The sequence below is a fragment of the Eleutherodactylus coqui genome, chromosome 3 (genome assembly GCF_035609145.1).
Source record: "Eleutherodactylus coqui strain aEleCoq1 chromosome 3, aEleCoq1.hap1, whole genome shotgun sequence".
NCBI classification, from domain to species: Eukaryota; Metazoa; Chordata; class Amphibia; order Anura; family Eleutherodactylidae; genus Eleutherodactylus; species Eleutherodactylus coqui.
Genome location: NC_089839.1, coordinates 200,688,575 through 200,707,219, shown reverse-complemented (window position 1 = coordinate 200,707,219; position 18,645 = coordinate 200,688,575). Strand labels below are relative to the sequence as shown.

The 18,645-nt window shown below is 47.1% G+C and overlaps 1 protein-coding gene across 2 annotated transcripts in view; it reads right to left on the bottom strand.

Moving 5' to 3' along the window:
• Positions 1 to 13: 13 nt before the first annotated feature.
• The window catches only part of LOC136621333 (laminin subunit beta-1-like), a 121,458-nt gene continuing 102,826 nt past the window's right edge, over positions 14 to 18,645 (bottom strand). For both annotated transcript variants that reach the window (XM_066596776.1, XM_066596777.1), the window contains exons 30-35: positions 18,396 to 18,540; positions 18,078 to 18,285; positions 10,086 to 10,227; positions 9,749 to 9,925; positions 2,303 to 2,459; positions 14 to 751 (exon numbers count right to left, since the gene is read on the bottom strand). In XM_066596776.1, the coding sequence (XP_066452873.1) occupies positions 618 to 751; positions 2,303 to 2,459; positions 9,749 to 9,925; positions 10,086 to 10,227; positions 18,078 to 18,285; positions 18,396 to 18,540 (963 nt within the window). In that variant the 3' untranslated portion in view covers positions 14 to 617. The remainder of the gene's footprint in view (positions 752 to 2,302; positions 2,460 to 9,748; positions 9,926 to 10,085; positions 10,228 to 18,077; positions 18,286 to 18,395; positions 18,541 to 18,645) is intronic.

Sequence of the window (18,645 nt, the reverse complement as noted above, 5' to 3'; positions counted from 1 at the left end):
CAGAAGGAAGTTTTGCATTTTACATTTTATTCGATCCACACAACAATGTACAAACAGAGAATCGAAGCTTCCTAAAACTCAGGATTGTCAGATGGTGGTGTACGTTACAATGTCTCATGGGAGCGCTTCTACCAATGAAGGTCCCGTATCTTACTGTTGGGTACTGGCGTCACGTTCTCCATACTGGTTACCAGTGACTGTAGTTTGCCTTCTAGGCCTATATCTAATGTTAAAGTCCAGCCCTTCTCTTCACCACTGTGATTATTCATCTGTTACATCTTGGAAAGCTGAGTGACAACCAATATGGCCACCATTGCATTACACCTCCCACAGGGATTGTCACTCAGCTTTCCCAGACTCCAGAACAACTCAGGCAAGTTATATAGGGAGAAGGGAGTATATCACTTTAATACCAGGCAGATCTGCCATTCAGAGTGGTGGGGGACAAGGTGCCAACCCCTGTAGGAGTGTTAATGGCTGCCATATTGGTTGTCACTCAGCTTTCCTGGAAACAGATATAAGTGACAAGTGATTCATGATGTTCCCTTGAGGGTTGCATCGCTGTATCTGTGCGTCCTCTAGGGGTGGGATAATGATGTGACTGATGATAGAAGCTGTTAACAAGTGGAATACAGGACAGTTTTCTCTCTGATGTAGTCAAGCAGGGTGGAAGTTTTATTCTCCAGGTCCTGAAGTTCTGATATTTTCAACCTGATCATTTCTTCATTAGATTTAAACCTTTCGTCAAGACCTGGAAGATACAAGAATAAAGTGAGATAACTGTGGGGATAACACTACAGACACCATAGTTTCTTCCTGTTAAAGGGGTTCTTTACTTTGGACAATCAGTTCTATTAGAAGGGTACCAAAAAATAAACTAATCCCAAGGCTCCCTGCTGCCCCAGGGATCAGCTATAATCTGTCAAGTGTTCAGCCTCTCTAGAGCACCTCTGCAGGGAAAATGAGGTATTACACAGTCCTCATCTAAACGCAGTTACGTGCCTGCAATGCAGGTAGACCATGCGGTCACTATAGGAATGGCTCCCTCTCCTCTGTCAGCTATCCAGGCCCGCTGTGTATTGAATGCTGCCTGCATGCTACTCTAAAGTGTGCAGCGCCATCTTTCCTAGAGCTTATGTCACATGACCTCCAAGAGGGATGATGCTGCCCCCATTACAGCAGTGTGGGGGCCGCGTCCAAAGAGGTGTATTCACACAAGCAAGCAATAGTTTTCATGGTTAAAAAAAAAATAATCGCACTCGCAAGCAAATTGCTATATGCTTCCTGCAGAAATCAGCTCATTGCATGAGTGCACTGGCCTCAGCAAACCACTGCACACGGGTGGATTTGCATTGTGGAATCCGGAGCGGGCACCCGCCTCAGGATTCTACAACAAATACCGTTCATAGCATGCAATGGAAAAACGATTTTTCCGACACACGAGCGGAATTCAATTGCGTTTTTCCGCTTGTGGAGAAAAAAAATCACAGCATGTTCTGTTTCTAGGAGGATCTGCGCGGACGGCTTCCATTGAAGACAATAGAAGTAGTCCGATCCACCGCCCTTCCACAATCATCATTGTGTAAAGGCTGCAAGATCCGCGTCATCGCCTAGCGAGGGTGCAGAAAAATCTGTGCTGCGCATGTGCGCCGGCCAGACCATCTGCAGTACTGATTAAGAAGATTTCAGACAGGTACACAGGGTCAATGGCCAGACACAGGGTTGGATTCCACTGTGGGATCCCGCATGCGGGATCTGACCTGTTCGTGTGCAGGCGGCCTTAAGCTACCAAAATTATTTTTGATGCGTTTTTTCTGACATATAGGGCTATTTTTTATAGTTTTTTTTTTCACTGAATTTTTTAAAGTTTTTTTTAAAATTTTATTATGGGTAAAAAACAATATACGGTATATATTTTTTTTATTTATAGTTTATTTTTTAAATTAGTATGAATATAGTACGGGAATGGGTTCTTCAAAGTTTTGGACGTTTTAATATATAATTTGTACAGTCTCGCGCTGCGTGGCTCTTTTCAGCCCACTCTAGGTATTTGCTTTCCCATAGAGATAAATGGAAGAGCATGCACAGAGAGATGGCTGAAAAAGTCACATTATGTGTGGTCGGCAATTTCGTGGTGACACAGTACTGAAATGGGGGGGCTTGGTGAGTACCAAACACCACTCTCTGATAGACTCCCCATCCCCTGACCCCATAAGGTAGTTTATGAGGATCAAAGGTCATCACGTTCCCTTTAAGTATTTGGGAGCATCATTATGACATTGCTGCATCTGTGGTCACTCACTGTCCAGCTTTGCCTTTGCATCAGTTGCTTTCTTTAATAAATCCTGAGCCTCGTCTGTGATCCGCTTTACTTTCTGCATTGCCGTCTCCGATGAAGTGTCCACTCTGCCAACTTTGTCCTTCAGCTCCTTATATTTCTTCTTAACTTCATCCATCTCCTGGAATGTCAGAATGAAGGCTATGAGACAGAGGCGTACATAGAAATCATGGCGCCCCATAGCAAAATTTGGACCCCTCCCAATAAAAGAAAATTATATTAGAGGTTAGTCTAGATACAGCGTCTCAGCTCTAGGATAGCTCCAAATAATGCATGCACCATATAAAAGTCAGATACCAATTCGTCTCAGTGGTAGTGCTTACAGTGCAGTTACCTCCAGCAATCCAAGGTGGCATCTTCTTTGATTGGTGACAGCTGTTTTGGTTTTTCTTCTTTATCTGGGCCTAGATGACCATCAAGTTTTACTCCAGCCAAAACTCATTTCTGCACATTCTTACCATCCTGCCACTACCCCCAATGAACCGCTCAGTAACCCCCCTTCCCCCATAGTTTTAGTGTTCCCTCTGAGTCCCTCCCCCATAGTAGTAGTAGTGTCCCCTCTGTGGTCCTTCCATAGTAGCAATAACTCCTCTGTGGCCCTCCTATATTAGTGTCTCCTTTGTCGCCTTACAAGATAATGGAGCCCCATCTCCTTGGCCTCACAAGATAATGGAGCCCCATCTCCTTGGGCTCGCAAGATAATGGAGCCCCTTCTGCATCTTCCCCCTTCCCCCGAATGTTTAACAGCACAAAAGTCTTACTTAGTTTCCGGCTTCTCCGGACACTGCTGTGCTGTTGCTCTTACATAGTAACATAGTATGTTAGAATAAAAAAAAGACAAATGTCCATCCAGTTCAGCCTTCCCGACTCCATAAAGGGAGGCCGGAACCGGGGCCCGCAGGGGCCGTAGGTGAAGGCGAACATGACGGGGTTAACGGGGAGGAAAGGGTTAATATTTTAAATAAAAATAAGGTTAGGTGGAGGTTAAAAGGGAGGGGGTAATGAGGGGGAGAGAAGGTTTATGGGATAGAAAGAGCGGGAAGGAAGGGGGGAGGAGTCATTCCGGGAGCAGCAGAGGAAGAAGACGGACCTGGAGCCTGGACGGGGGGGGGGAGAAGAGTCCCACCCACCCGCCCTTACAGTTAGGGGTAGGAGGGAGTTAGGTATATCGTCATAGCAGCGGTTAGGGAGGGGTCCTTGGAGTCAATATACGAGGGGGTAAGGGGGGAGGCAGGGGTTAGTTGAGTTACCTCCTCCCCCCTCTGGTTAGTTTTAAATTGTAGGTGGGTCTGTCGCCTCTTGTTTTGGCAGGGGGTTACCTGCTAAAGTTGTGGTTGTTAATAGCCGGGGTATGGCTAGATAGCCTCGGGGTCGGGAGGTTGGTGACTTGAGGTAAATGTCGAGTCTCCCGAGTCAGGTGATTGGAGACGGGAGGCGTAGTTTGGAAAATAGGGTTTCCCGAGTCAGGATTTTTTAGGAGACGGGAGACAGTTACACCTATTTTCCTTGTTTTTGGGTGAGGCGACAGATATATACATTTTTGTTGGGAACTCCAAGGATCTCTCCATAGTAGTTAGGATCAGGGTTAAAAGTGTTATTCAGGATTTATTGTTGTATGTTATAATAAAATTGGCTGCTGTGGCCAAAATTTAATCCAAAAAAGAAGTTGTCGGTGTTTATTTTAGATAAGCTAGGTTAAAAAGGGTAAGTGGTCACAGCGACGACTCCGTTGTACCTAGTCATGGCAAATCAGAATAATCCCTGGATCAACATTTGAGATGAAAAACTTTAGTTTTTTAATGTCTATATCCTGTAATGTAATAGCGCTCTAGAAAGGCATCTAGTCCTCTCTTAAACTCATCTATATTGCTATCACCACATCCTCAGATAGAGAGTTCCACAGACTCACTGCTCTTACAGTAAAGAAACCCCTTTTGTGTTGGTGATGAAACCTTTTTTCCTCTAACCGTAGCGGATGCCCTCTTGGGCCCCGACGGGTGAAGGAGGCAATATTAATGAATCCTTTAGACCAACACCTTAGTACATAGAGAGAATTATGGGACCCCCCCCCCCCCCAATAGACTTGGAGTTGGGGTGACCCTGGGGGCGTGCGGGGACCCTGCGTGCATTGCCGCTACACAAAACTTCCGGACGCTGAGCAGACCCTGATGGGGCCATACAAAAGGAGAGAGATTCTAGAAAACTAAGCAAATCACTTACGCTTATGAAGCCAACAAAGTTTGATGTTTAGTTTATAATGGTTATAGAGGTCTAGTTACAAGACCTCAAACCTTCCCTCCTCCCTTCCCAAACACCTCCCGCCACCTATTTGTTTTCTTCCTCTCCTTCTCCCTGCTTTCCCTCACTCCCCTCTCCTCCTCCTCTTTCTCTTCCTAAACCCCCTTCCCTTATTAGGATGGGACAATATATGTTGTAAAGGTCTGTAGTAAACAAGGATTACATCCTGAGGACCATGAGTATATACCGCAATGTTTGAAAGTGATCCTAAAGAATTTAGCACTCTATTGTACTAATTTTACTGAGTAACATGCATCTACACCCCACCGCATTTATGGAGAAATTAATAATAACTAGAGATGAGCGAGCCTACTCGGCCACGCCCCTTTTTCACCCAAGCGCCGCGATTTTCGAGTACTTTCGTACTCGGGCGAAAAGATTCGGGGGGCGCCGTGGGTGAGTGGGGGGTTGCAGCGGGGAGTGGGGGGGGGGAGGGAGAGAGGGCTCCCCCGTTCCCCGCTGCTACCCCCCGCTCCGCCACGCCGCCCCCCGGCACCCCCCGAATCTTTTCACCTGAGTACGGAAGTACTCGAAAATCGCGGTGCTCGATCAAGTAATTACTCGAAACGAGTATATTTGCTCATCTCTAATAATAACATTTTGAATCAAACAGATCATGGGAGAGATCTGTTACCATGCAGGGCAGCGCTGGGTCCTGCGGCCGGCGCGCACCGCTCCGATGTCGGCTCCGGCGCCCCGGAGCTCTGCAGTCGGGGCTCTCCCGGCAGCGTGGGGCAGCCAGCGTGCGGCGGCGTGGGCGTGTCCGCCCGTAGGGTGCCGTCCGCTCTCCCCCACCTTCCTTATGCCCAGTGGGAGAGTCGGCTCCTCCTACTCTCCGCCCCCGGGCGGAGGGTTGAAGTTAAAAGGCTGGCAGTGACCTGAGCTCACTGCCAGTTATGGGTTCTGCTAGCCTCTAGTCAGGTCTGTTTCAGTCTGCCCTAGTTGCTTGTCAGTATCCTTTCGTTTGCCTGTGAGCTCCACCTCCAGCCTTGATTTACCTAGTAGTTTTGTTGGTCTGTTACACCTGCCTCTTCTGTCGGCACTCTGTCCCCCATTAGTTAGTTCCATCGTGGTAGTCGCCAGGCCCCTAGCCAGTACAGGGACCGCCGCCCAGTTGCCCGCCTGGGGTTAGCCAGGGCCAAGGCAAGTAGGCAGGGACAGTGGGTTGCGGGAAGTTCAGGGCACCCCACGTGGCGCTCGGGGGGCAGAGTGCCGTAACAAGATCCTTGTATTGTCCCCAAATATATTTATACATAGTTATTTGATTGCCCCTTAACCGTTTTTTTTATAGGGTGAATAATCCTAATTTTGTTAGCCTCTCTGGGTATTCCTGTCCTCCCATGCCGTTTATTATTTAGTTGGCCTTCTTTGAACCCCCTCCAGTACTGTAACATCTTTCCTGAGCACCGGTGTCCAGAACTGTACGCAGTATTCCATGTGAGGTCTGACAAGTGCCTTATATAATGGAAGGATAATGTTCTCATCCCTCGCCCCTATACCTCTTTTAATGCACCCCAAACTTTATTTGTCTTTACAGCAGCTGACTGGCCTACCTCCCGATTGGCTAGCTTAATGTAGGTCCTGGCAGCGTGTGGATTTCATGTTGCCTGGGCTGGAGGGTGAGGCTAACATTGTGGCCGAGCTGGAGGCCCCTCTTCCCCTGGCAGCACTCACGGGCAGCACTGACACGTGTCTGCTGATTAAGTCGGCCGTCCCACCGCTCTGCAGCGCTCACCGCTCATGCACGATCACAAACTGGTCGGCTACTGACAGTTTGCCCCCCCCCCCCCCCCACCGCTGTGCTGCGCTCATCCCTCCTGCACGGGCAGCATGTAAAATGCCCAAAACTCCTGAGTGCCACGGACGCCGCTGCCTGCAGCAACTGTCAGGACCAGGACAGGGAGAGAGACTCTCCTGCACGCTGGACGCCGCTGCCTACAGGACCTGTGAGGGGCAGGATGGGGAGGCATGCCGCACAGCCAATTAGGAACAGGGGGGGGGGGGGAACCCCCTGTCAAACACTCAGTTTCTTGACTCCACCACAACTTTAGGTGGCGCCAAGATACACTAATACCGGGACAGCGTTGGGCTACCGGCCCCATAGCAGTTGCATTGGCAGCACACCACTGGTATGAAGAAAGGATTGCAAAAGAAGACATCATGGTCATTCCAGGTTCTACTCACAACTTCAGGGAAAAATTCTTAAGGGTGCTTTCACCGGGCCCAAATTAGCCTGCAGGATGCACAACAAGCTGCAGTACGTTTCGCACCAAAAATCCGCAGGCTACCTGCAGATTATAATGCAAAATTGAAATTAGCTTAAAACGTACCTGCAATGGCCCATCAAAATCTGTAGTTAGACCTGTGAATTTGGGTTTGGAAGTCCACAGCTCTGGATTTGGGTACATGCTATGGGCAAATTGTGGTTTATTTGAAAGCACCCTCAAGGGTTTTTTCCCCGCCAAAAAAAGTTATTTCCTATTCAGAGGATATGGGATAACAATCTGATTGGGAGAAGTTAACATTTGGGACCCTCAGCAATCCAGTGAACTGGGGTCCCAAAGATCCCTGAATGGAGTGAAGTCGAGCATGTGCAATCTATTCAATTTAGTGCAGTGATGGGCAACCTTTTGAGCTCGGTGTGTCAAAATTCGCCAAAAAACCGAGCATAACTCGGGTGGTGTGTCACTTCGAGAAAAAAAAACATAAATTTGCGATATTTATAGTTTAAATAACAAAAATGTATAATTGTAATATATAACTGTATTTAATAAACCCAAAACACCCATAGCACAGGCCCTCGCCTCTCCCAGCCTCCCCCTCACTTATCTCAGTAATGACGAGCCCCCAGCAGTGACAATGCCCCCACAGCGGCCCCCAGTAGTGACAGCGCCCCTCACAGCGGCCCCCACCAGTGATAGTGCCCCCCATAGTGGCCTCCAGCAGTAACAGCGGACTCCAGCACTGACAGCGGCCCCAGCAGTGACAGCGCCCCCCACAGTGGCCCCCAGCAGTGACAGTGCCCCACACAGCGGCCCCCAGCGGTGATAGTGTCCCTCATAGCAGCCTCTAGCAGTGACAGCGCCCCCCCCACAGCAGCCTTCAGCAGTGACAGTGCCCCACACAGCGGCCCGCAGCAGTGACAGCGCCCCACACAGCGGCCCGCAGCAGTGACAGCGCCCCACACAGCGGCCCCCAGCAGTGACAGCGTTCCCCACAGCGGCCCCCAGCAGTGACAGCGTTCCCCACAGCGGCCCCCAGCAGTGACAGCGCCCCCCCCACAGCAGCCTTCAGCAGTGGCAGTGCCCCACAAAGCGGTCCCCAGCAGTCATAGTGCCCCTCATAGCAGCCTCCAGCAGTGACAGCGCCCCCCACAGTGGCCCCCAGCAGTGACAGTGTCCCACACAGCGGCCCCCAGCAGTGATAGTGCCCCCCATAGCGGCCTCCAGCAGAGACAGCGCCCCCCCCACAGCAGCCTCCAGCAGTGACAGTGCCCCACACAGCGGTCCCCAGCAGTGATAGTGCCCCTCATAGCAGCCTCCAGCAGTGACAGCGGCCCCCAGCAGTGACAGCGCCCCCCACAGTGGCCCCCAGCAGTGACAGTGTCCCACACAGCGGCCCCCAGCAGTGATAGTGCCCCCCATAGCGGCCTCCAGCAGAGACAGCGCCCCCCCCCCCCCCCCCCACAGCAGCCTCCAGCAGTGACAGTGCCCCACACAGCGGCCCCCAGCAGTGACAGCGCCCCACACAGCGGTCCCCAGCAGTGACAGCGCCCCACACAGCGGCCCCCAGCAGTGACAGCGCCCCACACAGCGGCCCCCAGCAGTGACAGCGCCCCACACAGCGGCCCCTAGCAGTGACAGCGCCCCCCACAGCGGCTCCCAGCAGTGACAGCACCCCCCCCCCCCCACAGAGGCTCCCAGCAGTGACAGCGCCCCCCACAGCGGCTCCCAGCAGTGACAGCGTCCCCCTCCAGCGTCCCCCAGCAGTGACAGCGCCCCCCACAGCGGCCCCCAGCAGTAACAGTGCCCCCCCACAGCGGCCCTCAGCAGTGACAGTAGCCCCCACAGCGGTCCACAGCGGTGATAGTGCCCCCCACAGCAGCTCTTAGCAATGACAGTGCCCCCCACATTGGCCCCCAGCAGTGATAGTGCCCACCACAGCGGCCCCCAGCAGAGACAGTGCCCCTCAACAGCGGCCCACAGCAGTGACAGTGCCCCCCCCCCCCCCCGAGACCCATATACTTACCCCTCCACGTCCTGGAAGCTCCGCTCCTCCTCTGCCGGCACGCCACTAGCATCGATGATTTCCGGCACACACTATGACGTCAGTGTGCTGCAGGACGCCTCCTCCCCCGGACGCTCTCGCGGAACCAAGTGGTAGGAGACGTCAGGGGAGGGGGAGGAGAATCCCGGCTGCACACTGACATCATGGTGTGCGACGGGATCAGTACTGCTAGTAGAGCTGCTTAGTGAATATCGTCAGGGGAGCCGCAGCCCCTGCCGGTATTCACCACTAATGGGGTGAGCGGCCACGTGTCAGCGACTATGGCTACAGTGCTGACACGCGTGTCATAGGTTCGCCATCACGGATTTAGTGGGATAGCCGGTGATAGCCTGAGGTCCTGGTCACCTATGGAGCCCAGACATAGACCTCATCTGAAGCTGTCCAAGAACTTGACTGTCCACTGATATATGAGCAGATCGTTTCACATTAAAAGAGTTGCCTAGGGTTAGAAAACCATGGCTACCTTCTTCCGAAAAGAGCGCCATACCTGTACACAGGTCGGGTGTGGTATTGCAGCTCAGCCCCATTCACTATAATGATGCAAAGCTGCAATGGGCAGGTGTTCCTGGAAGAAAGCAGTCATATTTTTCCAATCCCAAACAACCCCCTTAAGGGTTCTCGCCCATGGAGTTTCTTACCACCGCTTATAAATCTGCAGCGTTCAACTGTACCTTCACATACCCCGCATTTCATATGGAGGCACCACAGGGTGGCACATAGTGGAAGTGACTGTAGAGGACGACGTGATATACCAAAAGATTTTGACAAGATGAATAAAGCAAAGTGACTGTGGTCTTAGAACTTTCAGATCTCTGATTTTTGTACCTCTTCAAGTCCGTCCGTGGATGTGAGGGCTTTGTTTGCCTTTTCACTAGCCTCAGAGGCCATCTCTCTGTTGGACTCAACTTTCTGTATTAATTCTCCCACTTTCTTTGACAGATCTGCCAAACGATTCATGATGGACATCTCCTTCCCCTCCACGGTCACCATTTTTTTCACAGACTGGAAGTAAAAACACAAAATATGCGACTATATGCAGTCATGTCTTTCTCTCTTTCCTCTTTACCCACTTCTTAGATTATAGTAGAAGATGGAAGGAAGTAAAATGTCTATCTGTACCCATACTTCATTGCATTGGATCAACAAAGAGACAGATCCTCACTTTATCTAAGCTGTTCTTCAGTCGGTTTACAGTCTGATTGGCATTATTTACAGCTTTCTCTGCCAGCTTTGCTTTGTCCCTGGCGTCGTCCAGAAGGATTCTGGCCTCATTGATGTTCTCGCTTACGCCATCAGCTCTTTCTCTGTGTGAATAGAAAATTAAGTTGTGGAAGGAAACATGGATACATATATACTTAGCGTACATAATACCAAAAAGGACCAACACTTTTGGTTTATGGCGATTTTGAAGCTTTTTAAGACCCTCAACTGCTAAATAGCAAGTTCCGGTGATGGGTTCACTACACAACCAGGAACAATTGCCATTCAGGTGCCAGGAAAGCTGAAAGATACTATATATTTTTCAGCTTCTCATAATGGTGAAACCTAATGTAAATCTATATATATAAAATTGAATGTATGTGTGTGTTTCTGTTTGTCCTTTATGCGCTACTACACCAGTCATCCGATCGCCATGAAACTTTGGGAAGTTGTTGAGTACACTCCTGGGAAGATTATAGGCATAGCACAACTACCCTATGATAAATGGCGCGCGTGCGAGCGTCATCGACAGTTATGCCCCCCCACGTAGATCGTTCGATTTCCATCATTGCCACTAATTCTCTCACTTCCCGATGTCGTAGAAACATAAAATTTGGCATGAGCATTGATTATGTCATAAATAGGAAAAGTTAATGGGTCCCAACTCGATTATATTTAATTCTAAGCGCAAAAGAATTAGCGGCCAAATTTTACGTACGGAATCTAATTCTCTCACTTTCCAATGTCATAGAAACTTGAAATTTGGCACGAGCATTGATTATGTCATAAATAGGAAAAGTTAATGGGTCCCAACTCGATTATTCAATTCTAAGTGCTAAAGAATTAGCGTCCAAATTTTACGTACGGAATCTAATTCTCTCACTTTCCAATGTCATAGAAACTTGAAATTTGGCACGAGCATTGGTTATGTCATAAATAGGAAAAGTTAATGGGTCCCAACTCGATTATTCAATTCTAAGCGCAAAAGAATTAGCGTCCAAAATTTACGTACGGAATCTAATTCTCTCACTTCCCGATGTAATTTGGCACGAGCATTGATTATATCATAAATAGGAAAAGTTAATGGGTCCCAACTCCATTATTCAATTCCAAGGGCAAAAGAATTAGCGGCTATATTTTACGTACGGAATCTAATTCTCTCACTTCCCGATGTAATAGAAACTTGAAATTTGGCACGAGCATTGGTTATGTCATAAATAGGAAAAGTTAATGGGTCCCAACTCGATTATTCAATTCTAAGCGCAAAAGAATTAGCGTCCAAATTTTACGTACGGAATCTAATTCTCTCACTTCCCGATGTAATTTGGCACGAGCATTGATTATATCATAAATAGGAAAAGTTAATGGGTCCCAACTCGATTATTCATTTCTTAGTGCTAAAGAATTAGCATCCAAATTTTACGTACAGAATCTAATTCTCGTACTTCCCAATCTCATAGAAACCTGAAATTTGGCACGAGCATTGATTATGTCATAAATAGGAAAAGCTAATGGGTCCCAATTCAATTATTTAATTCTAAGTGCAAAAGAATTAGCGTCCAAATTTTATGTACGGAATCTAATTCTCTCACTTCCTGATGTCATATATATATATATATATATATATATATATATATATATATATAGAAATGAATGTCTGTCTGTCCTTTATGCATTACTACACCATTCATCCAATCGCCATGAAACTTTGGGAAGTTATTGAGTACACTCCTGGGAAGATTACTGGCATAGTACATCTATCCTACGATAGGTGGCGCGCGTGCGAGCATCGTCGACAGTTATTCCCCCCAGACAAAGATCGTTTGATTTCCATCTCAAGCACAAAAGTAAAAGGCATTACTAGCAACGGGATGCGTGTTCAACTACAAAATTATGCATCCGCCGAACGTTTCGCAAGACAATTGCTGGATATTGAGAATGCTGAGGTAACATGTAAGCTGCGCTGTGATTGGTTGTTATATATTATACCACTGAGGTAACATGAAAGCTGCGCAGTGATTGGTTGTTATCTAGATATATAAAAACGAATGTATGTATGTATGTCTTCGCAGCAACGGGTAAGCTATTGTAATATAAATGCATTGGGGCACATTAAGGCCCCCTGTCCATGGGCGTGATTTCGGCGGCGGTAAATCGCCGATGAATGACGCCGTCTGAAGCTTTCCATACCGTTGCTATGGAAAGCACCGGCCCCGAGTTCACAAGCAGAGAAGCATTGCAATTCTCCGCTTGTGGCCGGCAATTTGCAGATTCTGTCAAATAGGCTGACTGCGGAGATTCGTCTGCTGGCTCCTGCTCCCGGGCAGCGTCTCCCGCGGCATTGCAGCGCCCGTGGACAGGGGGCCTTACTTAGATCAATGTTTCATACTTCGGTCTAAGTAAAGTGTTCACACTGCGTTCCTATGACAGATGCATTAAGAGGAGCAAGCCTCTTAAAGCGGTATTCCTAAAATTGACTTTTATCACCTCTCTATAGGATAGGTGCTAAAAGTCTGATTGGTGGTGGTCTCACCGATCCTTAGTAAGGTGATCCCATGCCCCTCTCTCCTCCTCATTGCGAGCTCACTACACCGCAGTGAAAAGCAGATTGAACACAGCAGTGGATGAGCATACACAGTACTGCTCTATTCATTTAAATGGCGTTGAAGGAATTAGAGTACAAGAGGTCAGTTATCTCTGGCAGTCCCATTGAAACAAAAGGAGTGGCATCACACATGCTCGACTCACCAATTCTCTTGTCACTTTGAGATGAACAGCAAGCCTACAGTGACGAGAAGAGGGAGTCATGGGATCGCTGTTCTCAGGATCGGTGGGGGTCTCAGCAATGAGACACCCAGGATGAGGCTTTTATTACCTATCCTATGGTTAGGTAATAAAAGTCAACTTTGGGAATACCCCTTTAGTACATCTGTTGCATCTGGGGGCACCTCCATGCATCAGATGAAAACCTATGCCAGCTCCAAGTTGGAATAGGGTTCAGCTATAATGAAGGCCAGTTTCTGATGTGTAGGCAAAGATAAAGTTCCCTGGTGCAAGCACAGAGTCATGACTGACCCCTAGGGTGATGTCACATCGTGACGTTTTCTTGGCAGGGGTAGCTTGCCGCTGCTTTCCCCAGTCATCTTTTACCTCCCAGGAAGCGGAGTACTCATTTTACCGATCTTGGTAAAATGAAAGGCTAAATTATCCTTGAGCCGGCTACCTGAACCATGCAGGGATTGAGCCCACAACCTTCAGGTCGTGAACGAGAGCTCAGGACTGCATTTCTGCTGCATTAACACTCTGCAGCACAAGAGGCCCTTTTCTGATGTGTACATTATAGAGAAACTGATGGACTGTAGGCTAGACCCTACTTTGTGGAACATAAAAGCCCAAAAAGTTATTTTGGTGCATGTGCCAAAGTAGTGCATTCTGTACCCAAGAAAATGTTGATCACTGCAAAAATAAAGTCGATATTCCCTTTGAGTAGACTTTTGGTCCTTAGACTGGGAACTCTAAAGTTAAATTTGGTCACTTCTTCCCCTATTTGTTAGCCCAAGGGCCATACACTATTATTTTGTGGAGCAGGCAAACAAGTACTAGGCCTTTCTGTGTAGGGATCAAGGAATACAATGGCATGGATGGAGAAATAGAGTTTGATTTTACTCTTATGTTACTGATTGGGTTCAAGTCCCCAAATTTGGAAATTCTTGGTTTTAAAGAGAGAAATAACAATCCTGATTACATAAGTGATACTTATTTGCAGTGGGAACTGTATGACCTGTACCAGATTGCGGCGTCTGTCACATCTGTAAAATAATAAGCAGTTTGTACTGTAAGAGGTCAGGAAGCTTGTGTGGACCCATCTGGTATGTATGCCCGAGCCTCTATGACTATGTACCTGGAGGCTTCACAACCATCAGTCTATCGGAAGCACCTACATTTGTTATCATGGAAGTGCAATCCGTAAAAGTGATTCACTGAGTAAAATGTTCATCTGAAATACCAAAAATACCCAGATGCTCAAAAAGTAAGCTCTTCTCTTATCCCAGTATGGACCCCTTTCTAGAGTTAGTTTGAAAATGTTATCGTTGGTCAATTTTCGCTTCTAAACAAAGGGCAAAGAGATGGTGCAGACTAGCGTTTCCCAACTCCAGTCTTCATGGACCCCAACAGGTGATGTTTTCTGGACTTCCTCAGTGTTACACAGGTGATGTAATTATTGTCGGTGCCTCAGACATTGCCACAGCTGTTCTTACCATAGGAGATCCTGAAAACATGACCTGTGGGGTCCATGAGGACTGGAGTTCTGAAACTTTGCTTCAGACCAACTGGTAAACTTTACTCCACACTAGTGTTGTGCAAACCAAAACAGTTAAACCTTGTTTTGGGTCAAACTTTGCTAAATGTTCAGTTCATCGAAACTTCGGCGGTTTGTCACAGTCAAAGCCGCTAAAAGAACAAGTAAAAATGAGGAAAAGGAAAAAAAAGGATAAAGGGCAAAAAAGGAAAAAGAAAGGAGGAAAAAGAAGCAGAAGAAAAAGAATGAAGAATGAAAGAGAAGAAAAGGAAAAAATAATCTCTTCTCCTTTTTCTTCCTTTGTTTTTTCAATCCTCTCCTTTTCCATTCTTATCCATCTTCTCCTTTTCTTATACCATTCTTCATTTTCCTCGTCCTTATTGTTCTCAACTCTTTTCCTTTCCCTTTATTCTTCAATGTTTCCCTTTTTTTCCTCCCCTTTCCCCATTTTTCTTCCTCCTATTTTTTTATTGAAGGTGTTTTCCAAGCAGCACCGGCTGTCAGTGCTGGGCTACGCCAGGATCGGAGCGGAAGACGCTGCTCTGACCCCTGTGTAGTGGCTGTCGCTCGTAATTGCAGCTGCAGCTCTCATTAAAATCAGTTTAAGCTGCGCTTGAAATTGCAGACTTCGGCCGCCTGCAGACGAGCGGGTCGGATCCGGCGGCGAGAATTCTCGCCGCGGGACCCGACCCAAGCGCCTGCAGAGACGAGCGCATACTCACCTGCGCCTGGCAGCCCCGGCTCTTTCATGTGCCAGCTGCCGGGCAGCCGGCGCATGCGCAGACCGGAGCCGGCGGCCGGGTGAGTGACGTTTCCCTAGGCTTTACGGTTTCTGAGAAAACAACTATCCCATGTATAGCAGATTTTTGCAGTTTCTCACGCTTTGAATTGAATATTGAAGTTGTGACCCCTTTACTTTTCCTATTTAGGATGTAAAGAATGGTTGTGGCAAATTTCATGTTTGTGCGGTTCAGATGTGCGTTATTAGTTACATAACATAGGGGGTCACTTACTTCTGTACTAAGAATTGAACAAACAATTACAAACCTTTACTTTAACTACGTGGCAACTAAAGAATGGTCATGCCAAATTTCAAGTTTGTACGACCCCAGGAAGTTAGAGATTTAGATTAGGTACGTAAAATAGGGGGTCGCTCACTTTTGCTCTTAGAATCGAATGATCAAGTTGCGACCCCTTTACTTTTCCTATTCAGTATTTAAAGAAAGGTCGTGCTAACTTTCACGTTTTTATGACACTGGGAAGTTACATAACACAGGGGGTCACTTAATTTTGCACATAGTATTGAATAGTCAAATTGTGACTGCTTTACTTTTCCTATTTACAACCTAAAGAATGCTCATACCAAATGTCACGTTTGTGCGGTACAGATGTGTGGTATTATTTACATTACATAGGGAGTCACATACGTTTGCAATTACAATTGAATAATCAAGTTGCAACCCTTTTACTTTTGCTCTGTGGGACCTAAAGATTGAGCGTGCCAAATTTCAAGTTTGTACGACACCAGGAAATTAGAGAATTAGATTAGGTACATAACATAGGGGTTCTCTTACTTTTGCACTTAAAATTGATAAATCATGTTGCGACCCCTTTACTTTTCCTATGTAGGACATAAAGAAAGCTTGTGCCGAATTCCACGTTTGTACGACACCGGGAAATTACATAACATAAGAGGTCACTTTTGCACTTAGAATTGAATATTGAAGTTGCGACCCCTTTACTCTTCCTATAGAGGACCTTAAGAATGCTTGTGCCTATTTTCACATTTGCACAACACCGGTAAGTTAGACAATGAGTGGCAAGTCAGTCAATCAGTCAGTCAGTGAGGGCTTTCACCTTTATATAGATGTAGAGCCCCCTATCTTATTTCCAGGGTTGCACAGAACAAGCTCTTACACCATGTGCGTTACCGCTATTTCCTTTTATTCCGTAAGCTCTTGCCAGCTGGCCCTCATTCCTATTGTTGATACTGTATGTTGTATCTTATTTTGTGTATGTTGTCTCTGACTTGTAAAGTGTTGTGGATTACAATGGCGCTATATAAATAAATCATATTACTCTTGGCCACCCGGCCTGTGGGAAAAGGTTGGGGTGGCCTGGCCGTTTCACAGCCCTCAAGCCCGTTTCGCCGTCCTCAAGCACCAGGCGAAGCGCTGCTAGTCAGACCTTATGTGCCCACCCAATGATAACATAGATCTCTGCTGTATTTATGCGCCACTAGATGCAGAGACTTTGACCTTAGGGAGACGCATGTTTTATACTTACCAGAGGAGAATGGAAAAATATCTAAAATATCTACACAGAATGACTCACTCGCTGCTGAAGAGCTGAATCCCATAGAAAGGGCGAACTAAAATGAACTGTTAGGCGAATTTGATTGACAAGAAATTGCTGTTGGCACCAGCTCATTTGCATAGATTACTGAGCGAGTGCTGTGATTGGCCGACACTGTAGCTTAACGGTTAGTGCAGCACTTCCCATGAGGAGCCTTGTTATAGACATCTCAACATAGTCATAGAGTCCTTCCCTTCTTCCCCTCTGCTCTCTAGCCAGATTTTACCATTTCAACAAGGGAAGGGACACTACTATCAAAAATTACTTTATAACATCTCAACAAGCCTTGTCTAACAAGTAGTCAAAATAAATATATAATTCCTATGACATTGCCTGTTCTGTACAAGATTATACCCAGACCCAGAACAGACCGACATGACTGCTCATCTTCACCCCTTCGAGAGCTGAGCTCAGGGAGATGAAGCCTGCATTTATCACTAGTTTCCCCTCTGTGGGCTCCAAGTCATATAATGGCCAGATCTACTGTAATTACTCGTGCACACAGGATGGCATAGTGTAAGACCGCTTTGGCAACATAATAACTAGTTTCTTCGTATGCCATCAGAAAATCTGCCAGCATGTATTGGAAATATCTTTCTCTGTAAACCATCTCATAGACAATCATATGGGCTTTTATTTGGAGGAAGAGAGAAAATCATTACACTCCTCAAGCAGTTTGCAGATGTTGCAAAGTTGGGATTCATGGCCGATCTTAGACAGAGTGCGGCGATGGGCAAAATTATAAATGGGGCCCCAAATGCTCAATTATAGTATCAACAACACTGTGATATTCAGTTAATATAGAAGGTGGTACGATCAGGTCTGTAGCACATGCTGCGGTTTGTTTGCCGCGCGAGACTTCGCGCAGCCAAACCGTGACGGTCTGCATAGGAGTGCGTATTGTAATGCACTCCTATGCAGGCTTTCAGTGGCGGAAATCCCACGGGAAATCCCGCCGCTGGATTTCCGCCCGTGTGCAGGCGGCCTTCTGCTCTGACTCCTGTGTATCCCGGTACTGACAGCTGGCACTGCCTGGAAAACCCCTTTACCTTTGCCTAAAAACAGCTCAAAAGTACTTACGTGACCTAGGAATGAGTCTATGAGTGTTATATAGGGCTATTATGGCTCTTAGGCAGTGTTATATACCAGATTTAAGGGTATTGGTGAAGTTCCGGTTTGGTTACAACTAACATTTTTTCTGAAAATAAGCGAACCGGCCAAACCAAACTTTTCAAAAGTTTACTCATCACAACTCCACAGTATGAAAGGAAATTGTAAACTAGGATTAACATCACTTACTTGGCTTCATTGGCTTGTTGCAGTAGGTCTTTGGCTGCAGCCAGGCCCTCAGAAGTAGTATTGAGGATCACCTCCACCCCACTGAGGTTACCGATGGTCTCATTAATTTGCGTGAGTAGCGAGGCAATATCACCGGGACTGACCGGAAGGGAGATGTTCAGCACCTTCCTAGCCACTATCTCAATGCTCTCAGGGTCCGCACCTTCCTCTATAGACAAGAACTGAATTATTCAACTGCAAAATCATATCCTCCTTGGTCTTTTGCTAATTTTTGGGATGAATAATAAAGCCACCTGTCTCTTGAAGATGCATTCTTACCAGTCAGGAAGTCTTTAATCTTTTCAATGAAGGCTCTCAGTTTCTTTGTGGAGTCTTCAATGCGTCTCTTTGCATCCCTGGCCTTGGTCAGTGTAGACTGACTTTGCATCTTTGCTTCTTGAGCAATTCCCTGAACAGCTTGAATCTGGAGAACAAAAATATAAGAAGGTTACTTGGCCAATCGTGAGCACCTAAAGCACCACTCAACGGCATGCCACGTTGGCTCTATATGGCCATTAGAGTTCGGATA